The 23,812-nt window shown below is 44.1% G+C and overlaps 1 protein-coding gene and 1 long non-coding RNA gene across 3 annotated transcripts in view; one reads left to right on the top strand and one right to left on the bottom strand.

Annotated features, from left to right (window-relative positions):
• Window positions 1–8,927: 8,927 nt before the first annotated feature.
• LOC311258217 lies at window positions 8,928–10,010 on the bottom strand. The gene is made up of 2 exons (XR_014622708.1): window positions 9,865–10,010; window positions 8,928–9,675 (listed from the first exon to the last, which is right to left on the bottom strand). It is a non-coding gene; the product is annotated as an uncharacterized lncRNA (long non-coding RNA).
• Window positions 10,011–10,334: 324 nt separating this feature from the next.
• Window positions 10,335–23,812, top strand: part of ssbp4 (single stranded DNA binding protein 4) — an 88,758-nt gene continuing 75,280 nt past the window's right edge. For both annotated transcript variants that reach the window (XM_084355764.1, XM_084355765.1), the window contains exons 1-2: window positions 10,335–10,495; window positions 20,622–20,694. In XM_084355764.1, the coding sequence (XP_084211890.1) occupies window positions 10,440–10,495; window positions 20,622–20,694 (129 nt within the window). In that variant the 5' untranslated portion in view covers window positions 10,335–10,439. The remainder of the gene's footprint in view (window positions 10,496–20,621; window positions 20,695–23,812) is intronic.

Here is a 23,812-nt window from a genome sequence, read left to right as displayed (position 1 = left end):
AAGTTGCAGGCTTTCGTTTTTTCTCCCCCGTGCGATTTGAGTTTCATCACTGAAGGCTCGTGTTGTGAAGCTCTGGGAGTGAATGATGTTCATAATGGCACCAGTTCTCTCTTGTAGGGCACCGAGGAGCAGACAACAGTCTATCCCCGACTCCCTGGTGTGACAACCCCCATTACCCGTCTGCTTAAACCCCATCCCCCCTGCAACACGCACACACAAACGCAGAGACACGTACACATAGGCCCTCAGGGCAGTGGGAGGTCACAGTGCTCCGTGCTGCCTGGCAGTGGTGTACGAGGGCGCGTGGGAGACATGCAGCAGAGACAAACTGCGATGCAGGATGTATGCACGCGCAAGTGTGGGCACGCATGCTGGCAAGCGTGCTCGTGTGCATGTTTTGGAACAGAGAGCGGGGGGGGGAGGGAAATGAGGGGTGGTATTAGAGAGAGAGTCGAGGAGGAGGGGGAGGAGTGACTTGGCACGGCATGTTTTTTGCGGGTTCCACCGAGGCATGTTTTTGGCGTGGTGGCTGCCTTCACGCTGATGATGCAATTTCACCGCCTGCCTGCCAGTCGCGGGCGGCGTGTGTTCCTCCTGCCACCGGCGGGCCGGCCCTTATCGGAGTGTGACTGTGGTTCGCCATGGCCCTCCAGGTCCAGCTTAGGGGATCAGGGCACCGCAAAGCCTGTTAGAGGAACAGCTAGCTGTCACTCTCACTCCGAGCCTGTCGTCTTCCTCAGCACTGTCATGGTAATTTGACTCTACGTCCGAGGAAGGCAAAGCCAATATATTGTGGTGGCAGGGAAGTAGAGGATGGCGGGGTGGAGCATGGTGGATAATGGATAATGGAAGGAGAGAGCGAGCAGGCATAGGATGTAACCACATGTTTCAGTGTGGCTCTGTCGGGTTGGGCCCAGCTTTTTGTGGTTCCCATCTAAAACTAAGCAGGAAGCCGCACTGGAAAAATCCAGAGCAATTCCTCCTCACAGTTATCGCCCAGAAATAAAAGGGGGTCTACTGGTGGTGACATTGCAGCCATGTTGGCCTGTGATGTATCGGTCACAAAGGAAATTCCTCTGGTGAGAGAGAATACCAATACTGTCACTGCAGTGGCCCGTGTGGGAGCTTTCACTCTCTAACATGCAGAAATGTTTCTCCTTAATCCTCCTTTTCTTCCCTTCTCTCAACCACGCTTTCCTGTCAGCCCTCTTCATTCTGTCAAGCGAATTTTCACCCTCCTGTCCGTCTCTCAACGTCTCACTTCCTCTCTACGCCGTCCCCTCCTTTTCCATGTCTGCGGAGCATGATGGGATTGCAGCTGGTGAATATGGTCGTCAACATGAGTCTCTCTTCACCGACTGTGTGAGGATAGGGACCCTCGCTCGCACGCAGAAAAATGTGTCGCCTTCCTGTGTGTGTGTGTGTGCGTGTGTGTGTGTGTGTGCGCGCGTGCGTACATGGGCAGGCGTGTGTTCATGCGTGTGTGTGTGTTTATGCTGCGGTGGGGCTGTGCCACTTCCCACAGAAAGAAAACACATGAGAACATTACCACCACCGCCTCTCTCTCTCTCTCTCTCTCTGCCACTGCACTTCTCCCCATTCTCTCTCGCCCCCTCCCCTCTCTCCTTCTTCTTCTTCTTCTTCTTAAAGGTACAGGGACAAAGTAATGGAGCAGAGAATAAGAGTGGAGGAGGAAGACACAGTTATCAAAACACATACTGCTCTCTGCGCTGCCTCAGACTGTGATTAAGTTTGTTTTTTTCCAAACAGTTCAACAGCCACGACTTTAAAGCGGATGACGAGCTGAAAACAAATTTGCTGTCTTGTTCTGTGTGTGTACTTAATGTAGCGTAATGTCAAGGCGCGCGCATGCTGTGCTATAATGGCGATCTTACAGGTTCATTGCATGTCACACTCTGTGAGACGGGGTCGCAACAGCTATATATAATAAAATGTTGGTCGCAACAGTTGGCGGACTGTTTGATATCAATTTCAAGGGCCTGTCAGACACATCATCACCTCGCGTACCGCCTCTGTGTCACTCTCACGTTATTGTTCGTACCACCTTTGACCATATCTTTTGTCGCCAAAGGTATGAATTGGTGGTTGGTGCCCTCAAAGTTACCCTGTTTCCATTAACGTATTTTCATGGACATTTTGAGGGATGACAAACAGCAAATTTGAAGAACTTCAACAATTTTGCAAAAAAAGAGATTTTATTAATGCACGTGATGGGAGCTGGAAACACCTTTTCTGAATAAGTTAGAGTTAGAGTACAATTATCTACAATGACTGATCAGCTGTTTCCATTCTGAGAGAAGAAGGAGGAGAAGAAGAAGCTGTGTCTGCTATTGGCATCTTTGTGGATTTTCTCATTAAGATTCCCATTCCCTGATTAATTCCTCCATCCCCTCGTAGATGGCCAATGTGACTGGTATTGTTTCTTCTTCTTTTTGAGGTTTATTGGCGGTTGGCAAACAACTGATTGTGTTTCCCGATCGTTCTTTTTCTACTTCTACTCATTCATTACAGACTAGTTGATGGAAAAGCGCCTTCTTCGCATTTTCTTTTTTTGCGATATTTCAAAAGTTTATTTCGAATCGCTTGACAATCACATGGAAACACATCTAGGACCAACATTTCAGAATGCCCATGTTTATTTTCGCCATCAATTTTTCATTTTTGACATTCAAAATCACAAAATGAATGTAGTTTATGAATTCATCTTGAAAGGCAGCTTGAAATTAAACACAGACTGGTTCATTCAAACGAGGTCATTGCGTTGACACTGTGAAGGTGTTATCAGACACGGCTACCTCAAAAAAACAAACCCACAGAATACACCGGTACAAAAGTTGAACATTGGAGCACGTCTTCATTAAAGCCAGTTAAATTTGCGAATGTATCTTTTTGTCTGCGTTTCAGCCCGTGTCCAAAATGAAACAGAATTTTTCTCGCCTAAATATTTGGCCTTTTCAAAACAGCCTCCAGTGTCTAGTCAGCCCATTGATGGTCAGACAATGCGTGGCAACAAAGTTAACTAAGACAACTCTCAAACTTTCTCTGTGATTACTTATTTTAAATGTCTAAGCGGGGGATGGCAGGGCTTTCGCCATGACCCAGTATTTTTTATGTTTTGGTTTTTTTTGACAGACAACGATGCAATCATAAAATCATGCTTTGGTTTGTCCGACATCAGATGTTGGCTCTGATACGCAGTTTTGTTGTTTGGCAAAAAAAAAAAAAAGTACAGATTTAAGTCTTTATGTTGTTCAGGTGTCATATAGTGTTCAGATTACACGTACATGAGTTGACTTCTATCCACTGTGCGATGTTAAACCATATGATAAGAAGCTCAAACTGGACTTCGAGGATCATATTTCGTCTTCTCGCTGGAGTATTTTTTATTTTTTTAACGCAGTGGTGTTTTGGATCTAAACGTCGCAGGGCCTCGTCTGCTTCAAGGTTCGATTGATGGTGAGGTGGCTTTAGCTGCGGGTAAGTCTGAATTAATGGCGCACACGAGTTGAAAAGGAGGGGAAAATGTAACACAGATGCCTTTTACCCATTAAGGCTTTTGTGTTGTCAACTGAAATATGTGGGATAGTGTTTTTAAAGTTTGCAATGACTTTGAACATTTTTACGAGGTGGCCCAGAAAGAAAGATACGGGAGATGGATTTTATTATTATTTCTTTCATGTGTGGCTGCAACCTGTATCGGCAGAGGAGGTGCACATAAGCAAACGAGTGCCAAAGCTTTTTCTTTCTTTGTCTCTAATTATGGGAGCGCTGAAGAGCACACAGTCTTTCTTCATCACAGCAGAGGCCCGCAGTAGCCGCTGGGTGTCAGATGGATGAAGCGAAGCGAGGGGGGGAGGGTGCCGGGTGTTTGGGAATGGCACAGATGAACTTGGTGACCAAGTGGAATGACGCAAATCCAAACAGACAAACAGACAGGAAGGCAGGCGGACAGACGTAACAGCTGGTAGGTAGGCACACAGACAGACAAACAGACAGACAGACAGACATAAAAACAGACAGACAGGTTCATATTTGGGATAACAGAGTGCTTGGAGTTATGTAAGCAGGGGCTTACAGCTTCAAAAGTCTTTCAGCAGCACTAGATGTTTATCAAGGCTGTGCTGCATGGATGGATTTTTTTTTTTTTTACTCTTGCAAACACATTTCCTACATGCTCAGTGTTTTCTCTGGACGCTGCTGAGATATGTAGTTTAAGCAATTGAAAAATAATTACCTGAAGCTGAGAGTTATTCACACGCTAAGCGAATTAACTCACCTGATTTTGAGCCACTGCTTTCAAATCAGTGACCGACACACGGCCCAGAGTTGAATATATGTTTCACATTAACAACGGGTGAGTGATTTATCGATCAAAGTCCCTCTGTAGTGAACATTTCACACTTACATGTAAAACAGGATTAGTGTCAGTGATTTTGCTGCATGACCATGAGCCCCACATCATCGGTGGTAGGGGGGCAGGGCCGATCGCCTTCCTGCAACCTGTTGACCCAATCGGCGGCACAACGAGGGTCAAGAGCAATCTGAGGAGGACCCTCTTTAAGTAATCTGGTACTTCATAAAGTGCCATTTCTCTCCTGTAAGTTTAAATGTCAAGGAGGAGGAGAGGAAAGATAGACTGAGCGCGAAGGAGACGAGAAGAGGCGAATAAGGGGCCGCTGCGAGTCAGGGCTGACTCATAGGGATGTTGGGGCGGAGGTTTCACTGCTGCCCTGTGTTTAGTTGTTTTGGGTTTTTCTTCTCACTGGCCCTGGAGAAGCTCCTCCACCGCACACACATGCAAACATAACCTACACACATACATACATGAAGCCTCCGGGGACGCCTCTTGGAGCAGGTGCCGAGAAATGGTCTAGAACAAGGCATCCACTCGGCTCGGCTCTGAATTATTCAACCTGTGATTAATTATAATTTGGCCTCGCAAAGGCAGGGGCTGGGGGAATTCCTCTGTTGGTCTGGACTGCAACTTATTGTGTTTTTCCTTCCCGTGCAGGCTGATGTTAGGGCGGAGCAGAGACCTAACAGGGGTACTGGATGCCTGCGTGTCTGACGCGGATCTTCACTGTTGGAGCTGTTGCATAACATGAAAGTCTTTAATGGGGAAGGACTGCACTCTGCAGACTTGAACAGAGCAGCAAGAGTTTAACACACATTTCAGGGTAAGAGTGGTCAGAGATGGTTTAGTGGTTTCTGGCTTTGCAGCTACATTGCTTGCCTGAGTGAAAGGCCACCCAAAAGAGAGTAAGGCAGAGAGCGACATGGTAAAAACAGCCTGCTTACCTCTACATTCCTCCCGATATAGTCATAGGTTGTCTAAATATGAAATATGATCTTGGTTTTCTTCTATATTTTGCACATTAATTCCTTTGTTGCCCCGCCCCAGCATAGATACACTAGTGAAAAATACTTCTGCAAGGCGTGGTCTCTCTAACTGAAATTTCTTTTTGTATTACAGTTATACCATATCATCACCGTCATTACTTTTAACCTCTGACTTCCAACATGCACCTTATCACATCAAACACGTGGCATGAAGCCAGTCTGGAAAAGTATCATCTTAGTCGTCTTTGTAAGAAGTCCTGACAAGTTTGCTTGGCTGTTGCGATGTTTTCTGATCATTTTATTTGAACACGTTTGGTCTTTGACGAGACACGTAACAGTTAAACGGTTAAACACCAAGTGTGTCATCAAAGCTCACAAAAAAAAAAGAAGCTTTTCAAAATATGTGACCATCTCCTAACTACCTTCACCATGGAGGTTTGTTTGGTGGTTGGTTTGTTGGCCGGTTGGTTTTGGATTTCAACAAAACTTGGATGGAGAACGCGTCTCGGCCCAGAGTAGACCACATTAACTTTTGGTGCGGACGGATTCAGGAATTTTTTTTCTGACTTTCTTGAACATAGGGAGATAGTGTTTTTTTTTTTTGTTTCTTTTTTACATTTTCGTTAATGTCTCAGGATATAATGCAAGGATCTTGATAAAAAACATCAGGCTTATTTAGGTGGCTGGTGTCTATGAGTGAGTACAATTTGATGCAGACCCTAATACATTTACCGATATAGCAGATTTAAATATGTTTTATTTGAGAATGGATTAGGCTTAATTGAATTAAAGGGGGTTTTAGTGTGTATTCAACCTGTGCTGACTCTATGCAGTATACAAAGCATAAAAATGCAATTTTCTAATGTTTCTTTGTTTCACACTTTTGAATCACATTAGATTAATAATTTCTTTTATAATCACAGATGAATAAAATGTCAAAATTAGAGCAAATAACACAACATTGTACTAAATTGACTGGACACCAATTTACACCGTGAACAAGCGCTTGTGGTGAGAAAAAACTGCCTTTTAGCTTTGCAAAGTTTGCAGAAACAACCCTGACAATGTCATCAGGGTCATCTCTGGCTTGAGCTTGAGACTAACAGAGAGCAAGCTGGAGCTGTAGGGTCTGAAAGAAGGAAGGAAGGGTCCAATGAAAGAGGCTGTTTAGCTACATTTAAGGAAATGTGGGCTCCAGTGCTAAGGACCTAATCAAGACTATCTCTAAAACTTCGATTTGATTTTGATCGATTCTTTTACAGATCCGTCTCTTGAGAGTTCCCCAACTTTTTTTGAAAGACAAACTCACCTGAGTACGCCTTTAAAGTGCAAATATACAACACAATATAACTTAACCCACATCCACATTAACACCCAGATGTGATCCCTACCTTGTGTCTCCTTCCTGTAGCCGACACAGTATCATACACTGATCTCTGTGAGCGGCCTGATAAGCGACCATGCTATAGGATATTGAAAATTAGAGAAAGATCATAAGCACATCCTGCCTTCAGGCCGGTTTGACATATACCATAAACATGTCTTACTTTCAAGGATCTAGTGGCTAATCATCGATGCTATTATATGGAGCTGGTAACATTCAGTAATATGGAACAACCCGTGTGCCACCTCCTTACAGCTGCTTTGTAATTGGAGTCGAAGGTGTAAGAGTGCCAGGGAAAGTGGGTTGCCCTCAGGTCATTGGGGTGTCAGAGTTGGGCTGAATAATAATAACCAGTCCCCTTTTAGCTAACAAGAAATCAGCGAAAGATCTCAGCAGGACCTTGTTCGAGACGTGAAATGTGCATCAGAGGCTGTGCTCCGTCTGTGGGCCGATCGCTCTCTATGCAGAACAGCGAGTACGACTTGGCACTGGAGACTGCTGCTTAAGCCTCCCTTGTGTTAACCAAGAACGCCCTTGATTAACTCATCGCTTCTGAATCCACATCCATCTTGTTCATTTTTGATTTTTTAATAATCTTAATAACAAAAGATCATGTGTCCTCTGCTGCTCAGAAAGCAGATTCGCTGAAGTAAAGCTCAGAGCTGTTTGTGTGGTGTGTTGTACTCTGACCAACAATGATTACTGCTCAGTGTGAGTCAAAGAATTTTGAATAAAAAGGTGCCGAAACCGTGAACTCAGTCAGTGATAACCATCAGACATCAACAGCCACTAATACAAATATAAATCAGTGAGGGTTTCAGAGAATAACCTTATTTCCAGTCCTCATGCAGTACTCGCAACCAGTGATCCATACTGTAAACATTTCTCAAGTAGGTTCAAGTGCCTGCTGTTTTTACTTTCAGTATGTGTCAAGTGTAACCTGCCTGGATGACCCAGGATCAAGATCACGCTTTTGGCCACAAATGGGTGACTTGAACAAGAGGTTTGAAGGGACCACTGAGTAGAAAAGTACCTTGACTCAACCCCATATGTCCCGAGGAAGGGGCTTCATGCACTGTCTGGATAATCAGGTTTGTTGTAAAAAGGGATAAGACAACAAGAAGAGAGGTCAGGAAGAAAATAACAAGAAGAACTGGACCGCCAGTAGAGTTCTGAAATCAACTTGATGTACCACTCAGTCGCACATTTCTAGCTAGCTGCGATAACATCTGTGCAGTTGGCATATTGCCTGTTTCAGGCCAATAAAAAAATCCAATGCTAGACGATAACGTTGATATTGGACAATTCTGCAAAACCAAGGATTAATACCCTTAAAATGATATATTTGTACAATCTCTTGCTTTGTAGCGGAGCCTGGGTAAAGTTTGCACGAGACAGGATGACGGAAAAGAACGCCAGACGAGTTCCTGAATATCAGCTGTCTCCGGCTAAAAGACATTTTCGCTGGCGTCTGTATAAATGACCCTCCTTCTTCACCCTTTGATGCTTGTATCACTTTTACAGCCCGTCCAAAATCACATTCGTCCCATTCTTCAATCAATCAAACGTCAATCTTTGCCGACGATTGTTTCCTATATGTCTGTCACTTCTACCTTGTCATTACCTACTGTACCTTGCTCTAATCATCTTATCATGGATGGCCTTTTCACAAGCTTCTGGCAGGGGGGGCTGCTGAAGCCACGTGTGCCAAGTAAAAGGCAGTCAAACGAGGTTGCACACTTGGTCTGCGGTGCAGGTGAGCCTGCAGATTTGTTGTTGTTGAGGAGAAAGACACCTGCCTTTTACAAAGTCGACAAACAGCCTAATTTTTTGTTTGGACATCTATGGTGTAGAAGTACTTTCAAAATACTTCCACACACTGCTTCACAGATGTTTTGGTGTACGGCTCTGCTCGGTATTGTCCTCCATTTATGTAGCAAAAACAATATAACCAAGGACGCTGCATTAAAATCTGGAGGCAGTGTTGGAAGCAGAGCCCCGTTCATTTCTATGAAAGCTGCTCAGTGGCGTTTTGGAGCCAAAATGGCTCGAAACACCTGGATCTTCCGTGTTCAGCGGCCCATTGAGCATGTGCACTAGAGGCTTCTGTCCACCAAGACGCTAACTTCCTGTTTAGCACCTGGCTAACTTGAATAGATATAAAAAGGATTTAATCTTGCAAGACTTTCCAAATTTTATTGGACTGAATGGCTCAAATTATGACATTATGACGCTAAAAATAATTATCCACAGTTTTACAGACGCTTATTTTCACAATGCATGTTGTAATTACACAGTTTGGCCACTACGAAAGTTGGCTTCAAAGCCTGCCGCTCTTCCTGGGGTCTTAAACATCACATTAACGTTAGCTTAGTTTAGTGATTGATCAATATGACCATGGGTCAAGCTAATAGTGAAGATGTAAAAGGATTTTACAGAGACGTCTGTAAAACTGTTGACAGGACATCAACAATTGCATTTTTGATCCATGGAGATTTAATACTTGTAAAACTTGTAAAATCCATGACGTCATCTCAATGTAAAGTCTATGGGCCGAGTGGGAACTGGCGGGTGAAGTCGGCGGGGAAACTCCACTGCGCATAATGATTGATCTGCATAAACGGGACGTAAATGCAGAAGCCAGAAAACGTTTTTGCCGTATGCGCTAGGCGAGTAGTTCTCTTTGGTTTGATTGGGCGCCATCTCTCCATCTGGTATCTAGCTATTAAATAACTCTATGGTCGTCAGCCATTTCACAGACGTTTCTTTTATAATGGCGATGCTTTTTGGGTCGCAGGTGAATCTTCGCTGCAATACTGCCAGTGGCCACTTGGCAAACTTGGAAGCATCGCTGAGCGGCGCCCTCGTACACAGGTCCAGAAGACGTTCATGGTTGCGGCGCATGTGTGGCAGGGACTTTGGAGTACTTCCTGTAGCCATATTATACCAAAAGCATAGTTAGTTGCTCTTAATTAACGACATTCAATGAGCTCAGCAGTTATCATTTTGTGATCATGCAAAAACAACACTCCTTTCATCGAGACCACATCACAGTGGACCAAAACGTGGGGAATAATGTCTTCATGACAGTGTGTGAAAAATGAGAGCGTTGTCCTCACCCTTGTAAGTCAAAGTCCCACGGACTGGGACGTCTTTTTAGAGGATAAAAAAAAAAACATACGGAGTATCGCTGGCCTCCGAAAAGGAGCTGGCAATAGTAGTTAAGCGCAGAGCCCGTACCCGGCATGCCTTTCCCCATCTTCCCCCCTTCTCTCCTCATGTTTCTGAGGTCAGTAAACAAGAAGTGTGTGTTTCCCTTTAAGGAGCCCCCACCGTTTGCACAGCGGAGGGAGGAGGAGCAGGCCTGCGGAACAGCGGCTGAGGAGGGGAAAAAAAAAAAAAAATCCAACAGAGGACGGTTTCAAGTCCCCCCAATAGAAACTGTGCCTGATTTGTGGCCAATGTTGGAGATGTAAAAAAAAAAAAAAAAAAAAAAAAGAAGAGAAAGAGAGGGAGGGAGAGGAGAGAGAAGGAGGAGGAGGGAGGAGGGAGGGAGGAGGAGGAGGAGGAGAAGGAGGGGAGGGGGGGGGGGGAGGAAAAACACTAAAGGGGTAGCTATGGAGATGGAGCGTTTTCCTGGCTGCTTTCTTTGACAGGTGTTGAGTGGGGCAAAAGTCTTAAAACAGAATCCAGCATGTACGCCAAAGGTAAAGGAGCTGTCGTCCCATCCGATAGCCAAGCGAGAGAAAAGTAAGTGAATTATGCGCTATATGTGAGACTTTACCTGCTTATCGTGCAGGCGAGGGGGGCAGAGGAGGGGAGTCCAACTTTCTAAACTAGGTACTGTAATTTAAAAGGAGTGTACCGGACTAAAGTGCGCTCCTCCGTGCGCTTTCCCCCCCTCCCCTCCCTCCCCTCCGACCACCTTAGAGGTGCGTCTCTTAAACTTTTCGTCTTGTCTTTTTTTTTTTCTTCTTTAATTCTACCTCTTGTTTGCACTTTTTTTGCGATTTTGCACGGGATGTCTACCGATATTGAGTGCTCGTCCACGCTTCTTCTTCTTCTTCTGCAGCCTCTCTCCGAGATCAGACGTGTGTGTGTGTGTGTTTTGTTTTATCCTTTAACGCGCTGCACAGTTAAAACTAGAAGAAGCGCATTTTCGTGCCATTTCTCGGCTGAAACGTGTTTCTGGATGAGGTGTGTGTGCTCGTCCCTGCTGCTGCCGCTGCTGCCCGCTCGCCTCTCGTGAACTTTCGGAGGCTGAGCTGCTGGATGGTCGCATTATTTTGTGTTTTTCTTTAGAGAGAGAGAGGGGGGATCGGCAGCTTTTTGCTCGGGTTGTTTCTCTCGCTGGTTTCTGGTGCGTAAAGCCCGGCGCAAAGCTTAAAAAAAAAAACCTCGAAGGGGAACGACGAAGGGAAAAGTTTTGTCCCATTCAGCAGTCACACAGCGGTGGTAAACTTTTTTTTAAGCATCCACTCACACGAAGCTGAGTCGTCGCTGGCCACGGACGTGAAGCTGTTATTTGTGCAGAAGCAGACTTTTTTATGACACGATTAACAGATGATTGTGGGGTCGCGTCATTGTTTCTCATTGTGTCTGGAAATATTGCACACACAAAAAAAAAAATCAAAAAATCACTGTTGTGTGTTTTTAAAACACGGTGCGATCCCATCCTGCTTTGTGCTAAATTTAATCCACCTAGTCTAATTTCCCCTTTTTCCCCACATTAAAGCTCATTTATCAGTGCGTGCCTTGGAATAAAACATGAATCGCCACTGTAACTTTTTTAAATGCCCCTCTTAGACTGCTCCTCATGCTCTTTATGTCGATGCTGCCTCGGATATTTCCACGTTGGGAGCCATTCAAAAAGATTTGGACCTTCTTTGCATCCCAGCACTTCAGATCAGCGCAGTCTTTTATCAACCATTAGCTATTTTTAAGCAGCAGAACAGTCTGAGGTTAGAGGAGTGAGCAGGGATCCCTGCTGAGATGCAATTGTAATCTAAAAACACTGTCAGGTCCTGAGAGACAGTGCTGCTACACAGCACCTCATACATCTGTAATAGAAACTAAATTTCTTTAGAGACTCTCTTGTATATTTTTTTCTGATGCATTGCCGTGTCGTATTCAATTGATTAAGCTTTCTAGAGATGTGGCTCGCTTATGTGCTTAGTGTCAGCTTCCTCGAATACTACTTTGTACACTTGTGGTGCCACGAGCGTTTAATTTCACTCTGAATTCGCATCAGATTATTGGAAAATTGAGCAGCTCCTTGTGTGTGTGTGTGTGTGTGTGTGTGTGTGTGTTTGTGTGTGTGTGTGTGTGAATCCTAAATGAAAACAGTCCCATGTGGTTTTATGAACAGCAGGCAGAGTGACCTTTGAACCAGCATATGATGCTTTAATATTGCATATGAAGCACCAGCAGACGTTGGGCTGCTTCTACACCTGTTTGTGTGCTTCAGCGTCATTACTCTATTTACACAAATGGATAATTTAAAAGCTGCCTGTTTCTTTTTTCTTCATTTTTTTTTTTTCAGAGACAGTTTTTAGTTGCACTTGCTTGTTCAGGGAGTGTGGATTATGTTGCATGTGTTATTGGGAGTGAAATCAGTGCAGAGGCAGCGTGTATTTCAAATGATAGTGTAGGAGGAGGATTAATAATTTAACTCATGAGAAATACAAGTCTTTTGAGGACTGGGTGATGAATGCTTCTGTCTTGAGGCTCCGTGTGAATAACAAAAATATGGAATGTGTTGATTTGAGTGTGTTGTAGCAGAAAACTCCACGTTAAATAACCCTCGTCGTCCTCCTCCTCGTGTGTGTGTGTAGGTGACGTCCAGACATAATGGACGACGCTTGCCCTCTCCCCTCACCTGTCTTGTCACCCTAACCTGCCCTGCAGGGCCAACACATGTTTCCTTGTAAATGTGGAGCTCACAACAGCTGCCTCAATGCATCACCGGATTAGCTCATATTCATATATACATATTCATATGGCTCTTTACATATTCAGATACTTAAAAAAAAAAAAAAAAAAAAAAAAAAAAAAGAGGGAGCCCCACATGGACCTGTATGTGATTAAAGCAGACTGAGAGGTACAGTGAGACAGAGGACCACAGCTGCAGCTCTCGCTGAGTGGATTGATTATAAAGTCATATACTTATCTGATTAAATAAACTATAAATGACTGGTGTAATGTGCATTTATCTTAAGTTGGAATCAGTTTAGGGTCAGCTGTTTGATAATATTACTGTGCATCGGATCAGTAATCAAATATAATAGTGGTTGTTCTCCCCCACGTTCCTCAGAGATCTTTATTGCCTGCTTGAGCGTCTTATTCTTTTCAACACGTCGAAGGAAAAGTAGAGACTGACAGTAGAGACCTGAGAGAAACAGTAAAAGTCTCTTCCTTGTATAGCTGATGGCAATCAAACAAAACAAGAGCGTGGGAAGGACAAGGAAGAAGTTGAACAGGTGAATTTCTACTTATGAGAGTCTTTTGATTGTTATGACCTTCTTCCTTGTGCACTTCCTGCTGCTGTGAGTGTTTTGCGGAATCGCGTCGTGCCATTAAATTCCTAAACTTTTTCACACGCGAGAGTTGATTTAGTGACGCTACACGTGTCTGGCAGTCAGGCGTCGTCGTAGAGTGACGTTAAGTTGCCGAAGGTTTTGAGGGAAACTGGATTAACCTCGCTCTGGAAGTTTGAAAACAGTGAAAATAAACAGCGACCTCCTTTGTAGTTTTTACACCATTGTCTCCTTTTAAAGGTGCACCATGTGGTTTTGGAAAATTAACACTCAGAAAGGTAACATTTATGATGTTGACGAGTGTAATAAGGTTCCCAGAATGCTGTTTGAAGCTAGCAAGGTGGCTACTCGTGCTGTTCTTTAAAGGACGACACAGTTTGTCATGAAAATGGATCGTTTTTAAATTAAACAGTTAGTGCAACGTTGAATCTGTTTATAAGGTAAGGTGTCAGATTTGATGCATGTAGTTTGGTGTGTACAGGTGTGCAGCGGTCGGCTCCGAAACCCAAAAAAACGTAATAAGAAAAAGGAAGAAAGCATTCCTCCATAGTGCAACACATCCTCCCGATTCATCCAGCTATCACCCACCTGAGCGGTGGAGAGTAGTTCTGAGGTTTAGTACACAAAACGCTCCAATTTACAGGCTCAAGTGCGCATTTAAGTGTGTTTGCGACAGTGTGCACAAAGCCGTGTGTGTACAGCGCGTGTTTTTATTTCCTTTAAAGCCTCGGATTCAAGGCTCCAATCCAGACAGTTTGTTCAGAACTACAACATAAGAAAACAGCCACATGTAGGTTTCACACTCGTACGGATCCCTCCACACGGCCAAGGCCTCACCATCCAAGTGGAGCCCGATTTCGCTGTCTTGACATCACAGGGAGCAGGCGCGGGGGAGCGTTTACTCCATACATCATTGACAAACATTATTGTGATCAGACCTTTGGTAAAAAGGGAACCAAGCTAATAATAATGACAGTAAAGGTAAAGGCAGAACTGGTGGCCTTGCGACCAAAGAAATTAATTACTCGCCACACTGTTTTTTTGCCAGCTTTTTATTGAATTTATTTGAACAGCAACTCCAATATTAATGTCACCTCATTATTTAGTGACTGCAGCCTCTTTGAAATATGCACTGATGAATCCGGCATCTTAATTAACGGTGCCATTCACAAACATATTTAATAGCTTGATCAAACATCTCATTTTTTAAAAGCACGCTCTTAGTTTCTAAAACGATCCGGCTCCATGCGTGTTTCCTAATCCTCGTGTTTGTTTACAGACATTTTTTGTGCGATTTCGAGTGTGTCTGGGTTTGTTTGGGAAACCAACTGCAGCTTCAAGAACTTCAAGTTAATCAGTTTGTTTTGAACATGGGGTTCTTTACATCCCCCACTCCTCCTCTGGCTCCTCCCACCTATTTACATGCAGTTTAATAGGGATCTTCAGGTCTGAATGCATGGTTTTGATTCTACACAGATGGCTCTGCCATCTGCATTTTAGCCTTTTGAAGGAAGCATAAAGAGCTGCGCACTAACATAGGCAGAAACACTGCACTAAAAGTAAAGAAACCCTTGATTTACCCTCGGCACCCTTTGGCTGACTGTGCTTCATTCAGATATGTCAACAGTCAATTAATGCTGCCTTTCGTCAGCTGCTCTGGGTGCATCCGCACAAATTTGTTAGTTTTCTCACTTGAAATAAAGGAGACAGTATAAATATTGAGGCTACGTGCCTGAAGTTGTTAATCAGTTTGGCAACAGAGTTCACTGAAGAGAAGTGTGTCTGTCGTTTATCAGCAGAGAAGAGCATCTGAACAGAGGACAGGTACACAAGACGTGTGTGTTTCTATAGATAAAGTCTTTTTTAACATAGAAAACAAATGAGTCTTCCTCAAGTTTGGATTATTTTTTGTAAAGTGCATCATATGATTGTGCTCGTTAGCTGCTAAACTACATCAGCTGTGCCAATATGGTCTCTCATCACGAATCATTATAAGTCCTGCTCTGCCTCTGAGAGTTTGTTTTTGTGAGTCCAACTTTTTAAGTTATCAGACAGTTATACTCTGAGGTTAGAGGACGTCCACAGGTAACGTCACAGAGTCAACGTGCTGCTGGTAGAAAGTGAGAGGAGGAAATATGTGTGTGTGTGTGTGTTTGTGTGAGTGTGGATGCTTGTATGCCCGTGTGTGTGACAGTGTGTGGATTAACCCATGGCTAAAGCCATGCGTGTTTACACGCCTATTGACACTGATTTGTTTTGACAAAGGAACTGCCATAACAAAGCCAAGCAAATATAAACAGTGTGTGCAGTGGGAATAAGCTTTAGTGAAGCAGCTTCACAGTATCACAGGTGTCTCACACACACATCCAGCCTCTCACTCACCTTCAAGTGATACATCAGTGTTCACCACTACAGCGTCAGATCTGTGCTGCTTTTATTTATTTTTTCCAGTTTGTGTTACGTTCAGTGAGCCACCGGACATATAAATTATGAATTTCATCGTTTTTATTATTTTCCAAAAGGCGTGGATTAGATATGAAAGCAGATGCAACTGCTGCTTAATCCTCCTCCATCACTTCCTCCATGCATACCTTACCTCGCCCTGCCCCTGCTCCCGCTGCTGAATTATTGAAACGAAGACATGGAAGTTAATTTGCTAACTGTCTGTGCTTTAGCTGGCTAAACTCAGCTGAGATGCCCTTGTCTCTGGAGGCGAGTGAAGGAAAGGGAAGGCTGCATGGGGCAGCCCGGGGCTAAATGTCAGGTGTGTTTCCTGGGGACGTGGCAGTGGGAGAGATCTCCTTGATGTGTGGACATGGAGCAGAGTGCTAGTCAGGCCGCGCGAGGTTAAGCTCAGAAAAGGTGGAGTAGATTTTTGTTTGTTGCGTTGTGTTGAAAAAACTGCCGCGAATGATCTTGTAGCTTGAAGAGCGTGAGAAACGGTCAGCACCAGCTTTATATCACGATGCTTGATTTCTGGTTAGCAGTCAAAGCAAAGGTCGAACGTTCCTCCTCCCACTCGGGCCGATCTGCTGTTTCTCATCACGCCATTTGCATCAACATCCCGTATTGTTAAATTTCACCTTTCATCCGGACGACGTCGGCCGAGGAAGGAGAGAGTGAAATGTGCGGCAGGGGAAATGCGAGATTGTCGAGACGACTGCGCGGTTGCGGTTTGTCTTGTAAGCATCTCATCTTTTATTCCTGAGTGACATGTGTAGCGGGTGCAGGGTTCGCGGGGAAGGAATTCAGGTTTGCAGAATCCACAGAGGGAAAAGGTGAGGCCCTGACCTTCAGTTTCCCTCTGACACAGCTCTCCTGTACAGCGCACCCACCCACCCCCACGTCTCCTTTATCTACCTGGCCTTCCTCAGGCTCTGCTCCATCAGCTTGCAAAAAAAAAAAAAAAGTCTCCTCCTCAGCCGAGTTACACTTACTGCTTCTGACAGAGTAACAAAAGGTGTCCCCTGAAGCCTGGATTGAATGAGTGTTTTTAAATAATGCATTGCAGCCGGAGCAGGTGCCCATCGCTGGGGCATAGAGCCCCTCAGATCACACCAGGCTCTGCCATGAAAATTTCATTGCCGCAGTGCTCATGGGAATCTGTGTTCGATCCTGTACAGTGAGGACGGGGCGTATAGGAGCTGACGCCTGCCGCTGGGTATTTCACACTGCAAAGAGGGTCTCGTTTTTACATTTCACACCGGTGGACTCTTCACTTCACCCAGAACCTGGGAAAGTTAAACACAGCCTACACTGTTCAGGCTGAAGTAGCAAAAACAGCGTCAGCATTACAGTTAATGACGTAACAAACACTCCAAAATCAAGAAAAAGGGCAACGCTGATACCTCAAGTCATGTAAAAAACATACTCAGTGGTGTAATTTCCACAGTACCCCTCACAGTTTGTTACAAAAACACTTGTAAACGTGTCCTCTGACCGTCTAGCTGCCATCATCATCCAGATGAGAGAAGAGAGGACATGATAATCTTAGTTGGCTTCGGTTATCACCATGCACTCACAGCTATTATGGTTTACGAGCAGCAGCCAGACGTTCTGTATGGGACGTCTGTTGTCTCGGCGTTTGCCCCTCAAGCAAGAGGCTTTACCTGCTGCTGGAGGGTTTTTGGGGCTGGATCCCACGGATGTATTAAGGAGAACTGGATCTACGTTTGAAGATGGCACCCCATCGTAACTCCGTGTCGTTTTGGTTGTAGTGACCGCTCTTGGTGTGGACGGCCCTCAAGGCCCTGTTTAAGCCAGGACCTGCTGTTAACAGTGTAGTCTCGCCTTGGAAAAGTCAGGCAAAACAGCGTGCAGCTCCCGGGGACCGTTGCTGCATGCACAATCAGGTGATTGAATCTAACTGATGGAAAAAACGGCATGACTGCGGTTTGCGCTGAAAAGTTGAGAGTATTTTAACTTTTATGTGTGTCTAAAAACAGCTGGATTAATGTGACATGGAGGAGCACTTTGGGCGGAGGTTCTATGTTTCATTTACAGCTAATGCTCTCCCTGAAAACACACTAAAATCAAACATCAATCACAGATAATAAAGACATGGACAGTGCTCTCTAAGTACCGTTCAGTGGGTATCTATTAATTAAAGTAAATGTCACAATTTTGCCCAAATATGTAACTTGCTACAGTGATGGTTGAAGGACCTTCGGTTTCATCGGGCCTCCCACTTCTGAAGCCACTCTTGTCCATCCGAGGTGTAAATACAAGCCTCTGAACTGAACAGACCACAGAGCACTTTTGTTGCGTACATTTTCAGACAACACGTAATTAACCGTGATAGACTTGTTCCTAAACACAACACCGATCAGTTTCACTTAACAATACCAGGGCGGTCACTCCATTTGAGATCAATATTAAACATTTACAACAAGCAGTTTGCTCCGTCTCGTGACTCGTGCTTCTCACGAGCCTTTTCCTTTTTGTCGCGACGCCTCTTTGCAGAAACGCTGACCACCGCCCCCCACCCTCCCAACAAACGCACAACCGCTCGAATGAAAAGTCTTGTCGGACTGTAAATCCCTGTATTTAGACAGCGTGTTTACACTACCTATCTGAAATGGGTGTTGATACAGTTGTATCTGATGTAAGAGTGAGAAATAAAAGACCTGATAGCATTGAGTATCGAGTGCTAGTTGAAACTGGTTTGGACCAGCTGTAGTGGATCATTTTCTTTTTAGCTTGTTGTGAAGACATTGCGGGGAAATTCTGTGATATCTTTAAGAAAAGATAAAGATTCAGGTTGTTCAACTCTGGCCCGGCTCATTATTGATTCATTCAGTATCAGTCAGCACCAGCCCAAACATCATAACTCTGTGTCTGCTCTGGCCTTGACGCATGTGATCCGCATGAAAACAAGACACCCACCGTACAGAAAAGCCCCTCCGCTCTATTTCAGACCCGGAGACAATTGCATGCAGATGATTTCAGGCTGTGATGTCTGTCGAGGCTTCTCTGCTTTGTAGTTAAAATACTGAGTTGCTTTTTCGGGGCGAAGGTTGATTTTGTCCTGAGATTTTCAGTGAAACTTTCATGTGTAGTCCGATGACGACTGGGCAACTGTTGAATATCCGACGTCTTCACGATGAGTTTGTTGCGGAAACAGAAGAAGACAAGATTGCTGCAGTTTTGATGATGATGATGATGAGTCAGTTGTTGAGAGGAAGACAGTAATGATCTCGTCCCCCCAGAAATCTCACCCTGTCTTTTAAACTTTCTGCCTTTTGCTCCTTCAGTTGAAAACAGGCCTTTGTTCAGTCTGACTGGAGACTGCTGTAGTTCACGGACTAGTTCAACATTCAGGAAATACCCTTCTTTTAAATCTTGTTGAGGGACGGACGAGAAGATCAGCACCGCTCTCGTATCTGTTTGTAAATATTGTAATGTGCAGCCAGGAGACGGTTAGCTTAGCTTAGCATAAAGACTGGAATCGGGGGGGAAACGGGTAGCCCGGCTCTGTCTGAAGAGAAAATGCAACCAGACTCAGGCTCACTGTTTAACACACCATATGCTCTGTGTTTAACTCTTATAAAAAACAAAGAAGAAAAACAACAAATTGTGCTTTTATGAACGAGTAAGTGTTGGACTATTTCTTAGCGGGGAGCAGGGATTTTAAAAAAAGCCAGACTTTCTTTGTGAAAGTAATATTGCCATATTTCTCCTTTCAGCTACAGTTTCTACCATTGCTTTGTGTGTTAAATAACGGCTGTATGTGCTTTAGGATGATGGTCTAAATGTCCAGATGTCCAGTGTAATTTTGTGAGCTTAAAAACGGAATATTTTCGCTATTAACACCGAATCAAATCACTCTGTGTACAAATGGTCCCACTGTGAATCAACTGTCAGCCCTTTACTTGTCACAGCTTTCTTCTTCAACGCCCTTATATTTGAATCATATTTAGGTCTAATGGACCGAGCCAGAGCTAAAATGTGAATATTGAACTTAACTCTTGTCGGGATGCAAGAATGAAGTCCAGTGTGGATGCTCTTATGCTACAAGTACTGTATATAAGGAAGTATTTTTTGTTCAGCTTGTAAGTAAAGCACTTCTGTCACATTTCTCCTTTCAACTACAGTTTCTACCATTACTTTGTGTGTTAAATAAAGGCTGGATGTGTTCAGCTATTTCAAAAGGAAAGTCTAAATATCGAGATACACTTTGTATTATTTAGCCTCAAGAGTTGAAGCTTGACAAAGAGACTTGTGCACATGTTGCCCCGTGTAGGCTCGTTATAAGCTGATGATATTTTAGTGCTTCTAACTAATCACAGTCCATTGTATAGCCATTAAACTGGACGCACACTCGGGCTTCAACATGTGTCTGAAACCTAAAAATAAGAACTCCAACAAGAAGCGTAGTGACATCTGAGAGCCCGGCTTCAGCCACGTCTGAGGATATTTTTCGTCTCCTCTGTCCGTGTTTCTCCCAGCGTCTACGCTGTTATGTGTTCAGCCTGTTCAGAGTTCCTGAAACCACAGGGATATGGCCGCGTGCCACAGAGGCTCTTTAGCTCAGAGCTGCGGAGCTTTACATCACACATTTACAAGCCCCTCCACAGCGTATATGATCTTCATACTGTAAAATCTTGTTTATCCAGGCTCCATCTAAAATGACACAGTGATGATTTTCTGCCAATTGTGCACATTTGTTGGACTTAAGTCGACGGGCTAGTTGGAACGAGACAAGTGTGACACATTTAGGGATGAAGTGAGAGTGTGTGCTTGTTTGTTCATTTTGAAATCTTTCAGACGAGAAGAATGTAAAAGATGTGATCCTCAACACTGACTTCTCTCTCTTTGTCTCTCTGTCTCCGTCTCTGCAGGTTAGCTTTATATGTGTACGAGTATTTGCTGCATGTCGGCGCACAGAAATCCGCACAGACCTTCCTGTCAGAGGTAAGACGTTCTTTCAGCTCGACTTCCTGATGCTGTGTGATTCCCCCTCTATTGTATGACCGGGGATGGAATTCACATTATGAGTTGTTCTGGGTTCAGGCGGCTGTTGAGCAATCTCACTCAGACGCACGCTCTGGACTCGAAAAACTGTCACAATATTAATACATTAATGAGCTGAGACCTGCCGAACAACAGCAATGTTCTTTTGCCTGTTTGTTAATTTGGGACAATGTAAACATGACATCTGTTGGGCTACTTAATGTGATTACCCGCCTTTCGTTATTAGCTCTAATTTGTTATAGTAAACTCTGTATAATTAGAGCAGTTTGACATATCGTAAGCATGTGTTGTTGCTCACTTTCTGCCATGACATTTGCGAAGCGAAGCCAGCCAAGTTAAATCAAATGTCCCTTTAATATTTGAAACCCTTCCAAACGTAACCATTTGTCCGATGTCTGCTGGACTTATTAGTCTCATATTAGGGCCCCTGAACTGTTGAAGAGGTGAGGTCTCTAATGTGGTGCATCCTCTTCCTTAATGGACATCCTTCCTGCTAATGGTCCCGCGTCCAGGCCGTCTCCTGTACAACACCTCGCCCGGCCACTGGCTTTATTCAACTCCACTTAATACACTCCCCGGCACTGAGAGGGCTCCGAAGGCAGGCAAAGTCAAGTCTATGTAGTTCAACTTTAATACTGACATCCTTTGTTTGTCTGTTATTCAGGTGAGCTCAGTAACAGTTCTCCTGTAATATATAGAGCTATTACACAATGAAACACTTCAAACCTGCGAGTGTAACAAATACCAGAGCTGCTTTTAACAGAGCTATAAAAGAGTACTTGGATATTAATGACTGATGACTCAACTTGCTGGTTGATTACTGATTTGATGATGGATCCTCGAAAGCAACGTGTTGCTTGACTGTATATAATGCATATAACTGTTTGACAAGCTGTAAAAGAGCTGCCACCGTCAGCGTCAGATGATAGTGCCCTCATTTTAATTGTTAAAAAAGTTATAAAGGTTTAGAAGAGAAGTAAAATGCCTAAAATCAGCCTCTCTGAATTGTGGATGTATCAATCAAATGCATTTAGAGGGAGATTGCCGTTGCTTACAGCGAGCAGGCAGGCAGCAGGGCGGGCAGGGCCGCTGGAGGCCATCCCAGCTGCCAACAACACGAGTGGACATCTAAAATATGATGCAAAGATGGGGAAGCAGCACAGAGAGATTAAGTGGTCAGGCCGCAGCGAGCCTCGCTCATTCCAGAGCCCTCGTGGGTGAATCTTCTCCCAGAGATTGAGTGTTATTGGTGAGCTGCTGGAAAAGGGGTGAAGTTCTGGGTCGCAGGCAACCGGAGGCAGACACACACAGACCCACGCACACTTACACGGCCTCAAACAGGAATTAAAACAACATCTACACAGACAGGGATTAAAACAACACACACGCAGACACACACAAACAATCCATGTCCACAAGGCATGCATGCTAAGACTGCTAAGTCAATTTGACGCCAGTTGTCTCAAATGTTGTGCCTGCAACAGTGTATTGCTTAATGAGTTTGTTTATTTCAGCCACGGCGCTGCTCGCGTTGAGTTGTCTTATATGGTCAGAGTCAGTGTGTTTGGATTAGATTAACAGTAATGGGTGCATATCTGAGCAAACACAGCAGATTGACCTTTGACCTTTTCCCCTTCACGCAGGTCTAGCAGGAGGCTTTGAGTGTTGATTCTCACGAGTGTGTGAAGACAGACGTGATTTATTATCCGCATCACTCAGTGTTCAGTTACCGTGTTAGCACACATTCAGCTCTCCAGGTTTTTCTTCAGGCACGCGAAAAAAAAACTGATCACCCTCCGCGTCCTTTGATTTCTTCTTCTGTGTCCTCGCTGTTTAGAGCCTCCTTGTTCCCCACTTATTCCTCCTGATTATGAGAAGAAAACAAGCCAGAGGAGAAAATATCTTCAACATTTTGACAACACATGCGCCCTATTAGGAAAACAATTGCCGCAAATAAACACAGTACGAGCAAATTGCGAAATAAATCTAAGAAGACACATAAGGAGCGCGAGAGATGAACTGCAAATACAGACGTGCTGCAGATCGTTCGCAACACGACAAAACTAAGTGTGAAAGTTGATTTTTGACTTTGTAAACTGTAATAAAAAAAAACACCTAGAAAGGCTGTTCTGGAAAGTAAGTGGACTTCAGCTGAAACTAACAGTTATTTTCATTTGGGATTAATCTGCCAATTCATCTTTATTAATCTATTTTGTCTGTATCAGAAAATAATATAAAAAAAGTCAATTATAATTTCCCATAACTCAAGACAATGTGTTGATATATTTTTATTTCATTTTTTTTTTTTAGACTAACAGTCTAGTATTCAAAGAGATGCAGTTTACTCAGTAGAGCGCATACCTCCACCAAGGCCCAACAGACCCCTTTAATTCTTTAACTCTATAATTAATGGTGGTGTATTCTTGGCCGAGACCTATCCTCTACTGCTGACAAACAACCAACAAACAAACAGATACGGGTGAAAACAAAACCTCCTTGGCGAAGGTAGTTACTAAAAACAGTACATCGAAATAGTCGACGTGAAACTGATGAAAACTAGTAATTAGGAAAACCCTCCCTTGTCTCTACGTCACCACACGAATGCGGCACGGGAATCACCAGATATGGGAGCAAACAGTTGCTGACAGTAAAGTCAGCATCTAATAATGTTGAATCATGCAGCATTATATCGTCATTTTGCAACACATTTGACGAGTTATCGACTTCGGGACGTCATGACAACTGTATCCCGTAAACTTCAGCTGGATTGTAACGTTTCTCGTGTCTCGTCTCCATTCGACACTGTATTGACTGTGTGTTTCTTGTGTCGTTGAAACACTCGCAATGTTTTTCTTGCAACACCCATGTACCTCACAGTCTCTTAACACACACACACACACTCAGAAAAACACACAGAAATATTTCAGCAGATAAGGGACTTCTATCCTCACAGGTAGACTGAAGGAACACACACACACACACACCTGCTCAGTGCCATCTAATGAGAGCGCTATCACCTGGACTCTCCTGCCTCAATTAGCCTCTGTTCCTCTTCAGT

Source organism: Pagrus pagrus, assembly GCF_965226575.1.
Source record: "Pagrus pagrus genome assembly, chromosome: 6".
In the NCBI taxonomy this organism is placed as follows: domain Eukaryota; kingdom Metazoa; phylum Chordata; class Actinopteri; order Spariformes; family Sparidae; genus Pagrus; species Pagrus pagrus.
Note: the sequence above shows the minus strand (reverse complement) of the source record. Positions and strands in the feature narration are given on the sequence as shown.